This window comes from Aplysia californica, unplaced genomic scaffold (genome assembly GCF_000002075.1).
Source record: "Aplysia californica isolate F4 #8 unplaced genomic scaffold, AplCal3.0 scaffold01141, whole genome shotgun sequence".
In the NCBI taxonomy this organism is placed as follows: Eukaryota; Metazoa; Mollusca; class Gastropoda; order Aplysiida; family Aplysiidae; genus Aplysia; species Aplysia californica.
The window spans coordinates 147,118-154,176 of NW_004798411.1; the positions used below are offsets into that span (position 1 = coordinate 147,118).

Genomic DNA, 7,059 nt, shown 5'->3' on the forward strand with positions numbered 1-7,059 from the left:
CCACACACACACACCTGGTCTCCCTAATCTACTGCCTCATCCTTGACCTGCTCAAACTTGACTTGCTCCAGCACCATACCCCCCCCTCCCCACCACACACACCCTTCCTCCTCCACCACCCCCCACACACACCTGGTCTCCCTAATCTGTTGCCTCATCTTCTCATCCTTGAGCTGCTCAAACTTGACTCGCTCCAACTCCCGTGCCAAATTCTCCTCCTGTTCCATCTGTTGTGTCTTCAGGAGCTTGTCTCGCTCCGCCTGGTAGGAGAGATAAGATAAGACCAGAGAGGAGAGGAGATGAGAAGTAGGTAAGTTTATTCAGTGTTCAAGGCCACTGGCCCACATCACTTCATATAAATTACATATTCGTTAAATTAAGTTTCCATAATGAAAAGGTACAGGTCGTGCACATATTTCTTATCATGGGTCAAACATTGCATAGTTCTGTCACTGGGCCGAGTCAGGCTGGGAGGAATTAACAATTTCCTTTGAAGGATAAATTTTGAACAATAAAAAATAATGTGAAATTCGTCTTCAGTTCCATGAGAGTTACACCTCTCACATAAGGAGAATTCATTAATTTCCATTGATAAAGATTGTTATGTATTGGAAGGCTATGGGTTTATAACAAAGCTATGACTCTTCCGTTCCTATACCGTGGGAGGTTAGTGATAAACTCAGCTGTTTCTTAAAACAAAATTGTATGAGAGAATAAATTATACTTGCAACAGACTTCTTCCTCTGTGTTCTGCACAGAATGATCAACAAGCCTACATTTGACTTCACTGAGAAATAATTTAGTGCTTCTAACATTTGGAAAAAACCGAGATGAGAGGATATGATATGATAAGGTAGAATAAGATAGATAAGGGAAGATGATGAGATGACGTAGAACAAGGTAAGATGAGCCAGAATAAGATAAAACAGAAGATATGATAAGATAAAAATTAAAAAACACAAAAAGGAGGAGAGATAAGGACGAAAGATGTTTGACAGGAAAGAAGGAGCAAACCACACCAGTCACGCACCCTCCAACCACCCACACAATTACATTATAAGGACAAGAGATGTTTGACAGGAAAGAAGGAGTAAACCACACCAGTCATGCACCCTCCAACCACCCACACAATTACATTATAAGGACAAGAGATGTTTGAGAGGAAAGAAGGAGCAAAAGCCACACCAGTCACGCACCCTCCAACCACCCACACAATTACATTATAAGGACAAGAGATGTTTGACAGGAAAGAAGGAGTAAACCACACCAGTCATGCACCCTCCAACCACCCACACAATTACATCATTATAAGGACAAGAGATGTTTGAGAGGAAAGAAGGAGCAAAAGCCACACCAGTCACGCACCCTCCAACCACCCACACAATTACATGACCTCCCCAGGACACCTCGCCGCATGAGTGACAGAAAAAGTAAAAAACGAGCAAGTACCTTGAGCAGAGCCTCATTCATCTCCATCTCTCTGTTCATGACCTGCTGTTGCCGCAACATGCGCCTCTGTGCCACCTAGCCACACGGAGAGAGGAAATAACACGATGATCCATCCGGGGAATTCTATTTTTTTTATAACACAATAGTTTTAGTATAGTATAGTATAGTAGAGTATAAGGTTTTACGGCGCTCGACAATAGTTTTACAGCACTTGCAGCACAAATAAAGTCATATAATAAGTGCCAAGGATCAGAGATAGGACTAGAGAGTAACGTAAAGTACAAAGAAAAGAAGGATAGGAGAGATATTAGTTTATTTAAGTAACGAAGATTTGAGATGTTTCCAGAGAGTAACACACAAAGACAAGAATGAGGAGAGATAAAATAGATAGATGTTTTTTAGTTTTTGTTTGAGATTTACGGCACTTGCAACACAAATAGGTCATGTCAGTGCTGAAGATTAGAGATATTGCTAGAGAGTAACATACAAAGAAAAGGAGAACATACTGAATATTTCTATTTTTAGAATCATGTAAAAATGTTAAGCCAGGAAAAAAAATTAAACGCAGTTGGGACAAGAGGCCAGTGGGGAATGGTCAATAATACAAACAATTTCAATAGAATCAAACGCAGTTGGGATACAAGAGGCCAGTGGGGAATGGTCAATAATACAAACAATTTCAATAGAATCAAACGCAGTTGGGATACAAGAGGCCAGTGGGGAATGGTCAATAATACAAACAATTTCAATAGAATCAAACGCAGTTGGGATACAAGAGGCCAGTGGGGAATGGTCAATAATACAAACAATTTCAATAGAATCAAATGCAGTTGGGACACAAGAGGCCAATGGGGAATGGTCAATAATACAAACAATTTCAATAGAATCAAACGCACTCCCTTAGATACTTGAATCAATATAAAGACTTTCAACGTCTTTCTGTTAAAGGAAAAATACAAGGCAAAAAACAAATTTTTTAAAAAAGAGGTAGACGAGAATAACTCTTTAACTTAATTGTTTGAAAACTTCAAAGGATAAATCGGTTATGGCAAAAGACCAGCACAATGATATATATCATATATTGATAGCTTTCGAGCCGAGAAATATGTGACGAGGCATGATCACTAATGTCCGTTCCAGCACTTGAATAAAAAGTGTCCTTAGAGGATACATAAAGAAGGACTGTATCAAATAAGAAAAATGTCAAGGCTTTTAAAAATTACCTTCTCCTCCCTCTGAATGGTTTCGTCGAAATACTGCGCCATTTTCTTGTCGTGCTGTATTTCCCGGAGCTCTGTCTCCCTCTGGCGCGTCTTCTCCAACTGTCTCTGGTACATCGCCTGGTCCTGGCGCTCTGTCCGACGAGCCATCGCCTGTGACGGTCAAAGGTAAAAAAACATCAACAAAAAGAGTCACATGCCACTATACTAAAAATAAATCACAATCTTAAATGATAAGAAGAAGGATTCATTCCAGGGTGAAATAGCAATCAACAGCACATTATTTATAAACATTTTTACACACGACATAAGACAAAAAGTAAACGCAACCAGATCTAGAACAACGCAGAAATAAACCATTCTGAATTCAACATGCAAAAATTGATACATTTAGTCTGATACAAATAGAGGAATTGGAGACTGGGACTGAGGGAGTTGGACAAGGGAGCCCTTAATCATGATGGGGTTGAAAAATTAGAATTATTGGCTCTGTACCTTCATGAAGATTTTCCACCAAGTTGAATAAGTAGGCACAGCTTGTTACGTCATTGCCCAAACAGTGTAAATGTCACTATGGGTGTGTTCTCTATTCTTTCCATCTAATATATTAGTCAAACTCCTGAGTGCAGTATCAGTTATCCTAATCCTAAGGTCATCATAATCAGCCTTTTAGAAACCTTCACTCAAAAGGACTAGGCATATATATATTATATATATATTCACTAAATCCTTCTATTCCATCATCAGTTGGGGGCCAATATTATGGCTCATACTCATCATAGTAGCCAGTAACAAGTACATAGCCTACAAATAAAAACAAACTGAAGTGTAGGCTTTCAGAAGCAAAATTCTGAATCTGTAGAAGACATCTGGTTTGAAGGAAAACAAAGACGGGTTTTTTTTTTAAAGACTGAAACCTAAACCGGACAATGATATTAAACCCTGGAAGCGCGCAGGCCCTATATAAGGGGCGTGAGCCAGGCTACCCGGGAAGCGTGCACGCCCTATATATAGGGCTGACCTACTTCGACCGGGAAGCGCGCAGGCCCTATATAAAGGGCATAGACGCTGACCCTTTTCAATGGAAAATTCCAGTGTTCCTTATATGGAAAATTACAGGCCAAAGTTACAAATAGTGACCAATGACTTTGCAAGTTAATTTGACCTCGTAGAGCGTCTCTTGGCCGAGATATCGATCGATAAAGTGACGCGGTCCCGCTGAGCGACTACACGCTATGTGCTATCACTTGTTTCGCCGTGCTGATGTACTAATTGTTGAGTCTTTCGCGTTCTCGGCTTTGTTTGTATTTATTTGATCGCTGATCATTTTTGAATGGCTCATTCTATCAGCTAAAAGAAAATATATGCTTTTATAATGCTTTTTATCATCTTTTGAGCCGTAAATGGTCATTTTTCAGTAGCAGGTATACATTTCGGGTTTCTCAGCTGTTTCCCCCCCCCCAAACCCCCATGTTTACAACTGATCGGCCGTGGCGGCGGGGCATTTTTGGCGGGTTACTTCCGGTGAAACGCTGAGCGCTTCTTTGTCTTTAACTGGCACTCCTGTACAATTGCGGTCCCGTTAGATCTAGCACTAAATCCCATAAGCAAAGACTACTGGATATCGATACTGATTTAAATATTTGGTATCGATGTTTTATCTGTAGATCTAGCCTACAAAAGTAGCAGTAAAATTTAAATTGTATTTATTTAACAAGGCAAGGCGGTTTCAGGGGGGCATGAATTTAACCATAATTTGATGTTTTGCAATTAGGATTGATTGGGTATCTCTCCATAGGCCTATCAGCACGCGCATCAAAAAGTAATCGTTTAGAACCAGAGCCAGAAGTAGACCTAATCGTTGGTGGGGTCAAGACAGTATCCCTAAACGGGACCGCAATTGTACAGGAGTGCTTTTAACTGTCCACTGCGAGAACAGCAATTACATTTTTTTATGTTTGGGGATTGGGGTCGAATGAGATCTGACACTAGATAATTGTTTAGAGATCTATCCTCGAAAACATATTCATCTGACAGATGATCTGTGAGGAGGCCCTGGTTGGGTCCGAGTCTGAGGAATGAGGGGTTTGACTTCCGAAAAATAAAACCCATCTACCATAAAACAGCGACGAAATACTCATTGAAGCTCTACAAAAAGCAACCGAACAATTAACTAAACAGCAGGTGTAATCCTATGAGTGTAAAAGACACGCAGATAAACCTCAAATTAAAGACAAGACAAAGCTCGATATCGATAATAGGTAACCCTAATTACTACATTTGCTACCCCTAAAGTTTTGCCAGCAGAACAAAGTGTATTGCCCCGCTAAAAAAACACATTAAGCAAGAGAAGTACTGGAGAGAGAATCTTATACACATAAAAACGTAACTCACCATTTTGAAATGAAGTTGATTTATTGGCCTACTCCGAAATGACACAGATAAAGTCTTGCCTCGGTACCTGTAACCAAGGCTTGTTTTCTTATCGAGTCAAACAAGCGGAGACAGGAAAAATGGCGGTCGATGTTGTAGTGACTGGATGAGTCTATTTCGTTGCTAGGGGTCCCAGGAATCAGCAGACGAGTGAGAACACAAGGTATGAATAAGGACAAACAAAATTTTTATACCAAATTCTTTAAACTAATAAATATTATTGTGATTCAATTTCTCCAGGGTTCACAAGAATTTGTTGAAAAACTTTCAGTTTTGAAAAAGGTTTCACCCCCTTTAAGTAAATGGATGAATCCAACAACTCTGAGACTGCAGAAGTGAATCTCTTTGAGTTTAAATTTTTAAAGTCCAATAGATCTGATGTGTTCCTAGTTAGTTACGTTTCACAACCAGGCAGAAACTTATGTCGCCAACGAGCATATCTAAATGGATCAGACTTTGATAGAGGGAAAAGAAAACCACACCTGAAAAATAGTTTAAAACGAAAAGTCTGATGCTGAAATTTGAACGCTGCATTCTATCAAGGGGCACCACTCTAATAATTAGGAAGGTTGTTTTCATTACATAGTTCTCTCCCATTTTTTCACAGCCCGCTGGTGTTTTGGCAGAGATGTGGTAGGGTATACTATGTTTGGTTTTGGTGCGTTTGGTTTGTTTTAAAAATAGTTCTTAAATTTTGAAAAGCCCCTCGAGACTCAAAAGGCCAATGTGAAAGCAAGGGCATCCGCTTTAGAGGGAAAGAAGACGAAGAAGGACAAGAGAAAGAAAGAAAGCAGAAGCCAGAAGCCTAAGGAGACACAATTTGATCATTGAGATAAGTGTGTGTGCATGGGAGGGAGTGGGGGTGGGGAGGGGGGTGAATGTGTCATGTGTGTGCGGAAAGAGAGAGAAAAAGAGAAAGAAAGAGATTTACGTCTTTCCTCAGTTAGCTGTTTAGATGTACTAAGATCAAAATTTTGAAATTTAAAAAAATAGATCTAGTTTTAATCTGTGATATCAGTTGCATGCGCTCAAGAAATATTTTGCCGAAATCCCAATTCTACATGTTGGAAAAAAAAAACGAGAAAAGAAAAAATACATTCGGTAGGTGCAGTTGTTGAAAGTCCAAGAATGAAACAAGTTTTTCTCTTTCCTGAACATTTTCCCGTCTTGGTATTATACATTGGAACAGCCGCAACAGCGCGTCGGCACTGTGACAAAGGCTCAGGCTACGACATGACGCTAGAGGGCTGGGTTCCAATCCCTGCTGCTTAAGTGTCTGAAACGCTGTTGTGTGGGATAGTCGTGGCACTCCACCCTGTCTTATATTGTAGCGGAGAAATTGGACACTCGTGACGAGTTAAGCTTTTTTTTTTTCTTTTTTTTTCTTTTAGTAAGAAATTTGTGGGCACTTGCAACACAATCAGGTCCTGAAATTGCCGAATGTCAGGGGTGATGCTAGATGGTAACATCCAATTGGACAAAAAAAGAAGGAGGAGAGATAAGGACGCTAGACTTTTGATAAGGCAGAGGCAGAAGGACCAGACCATCAATGATTTATTTATAGAGGCACCAGCCATCCATGTCCAGGTGCTGTTTTAGCCTATAGAGGCAGAAGGAGCAAACCACACCAGAGCACCCGCCAACCACTCACATAAAAACTTGGAACAAACAACAAACCGTCCAACATACAAATGAAAAAAAAAATTTTTTTAACCCCAATGGATAGATGAGACCTTAAAAAAAAGGTAAGTGAGTAACTTATTAGGACATGTCATCCACGAAAATGAAAGTAAGAAACACAGACAAGTGCTTTGCTCATATTCATAAATTAGATCTTTATTGAATGGTGTGACTTGACAGTAATGGGATGAGACTGAAGTATAGGAAGGCATTGGCAGGACATGGCAAAGAGAGGGGGGAGGGGAGAGGGGTAGAAGGGTATAGAGTAAAGGGGAGG

General features: G+C 40.1%; 1 protein-coding gene across 1 annotated transcript in view; it reads right to left on the reverse strand.

Moving 5' to 3' along the window:
* The window catches only part of LOC101864664 (meiosis-specific nuclear structural protein 1), a gene marked incomplete in the record, with an annotated part of 11,701 nt that extends 6,500 nt beyond the window's left edge, over positions 1-5,201 (reverse strand). Inside the window, 4 exon segments of the mRNA XM_013090100.2 lie at positions 133-260; positions 1,450-1,524; positions 2,673-2,822; positions 5,064-5,201. Coding sequence (XP_012945554.1) covers positions 133-260; positions 1,450-1,524; positions 2,673-2,822; positions 5,064-5,066 — 356 coding nt within the window.
* Positions 5,202-7,059: the final 1,858 nt, after the last annotated feature.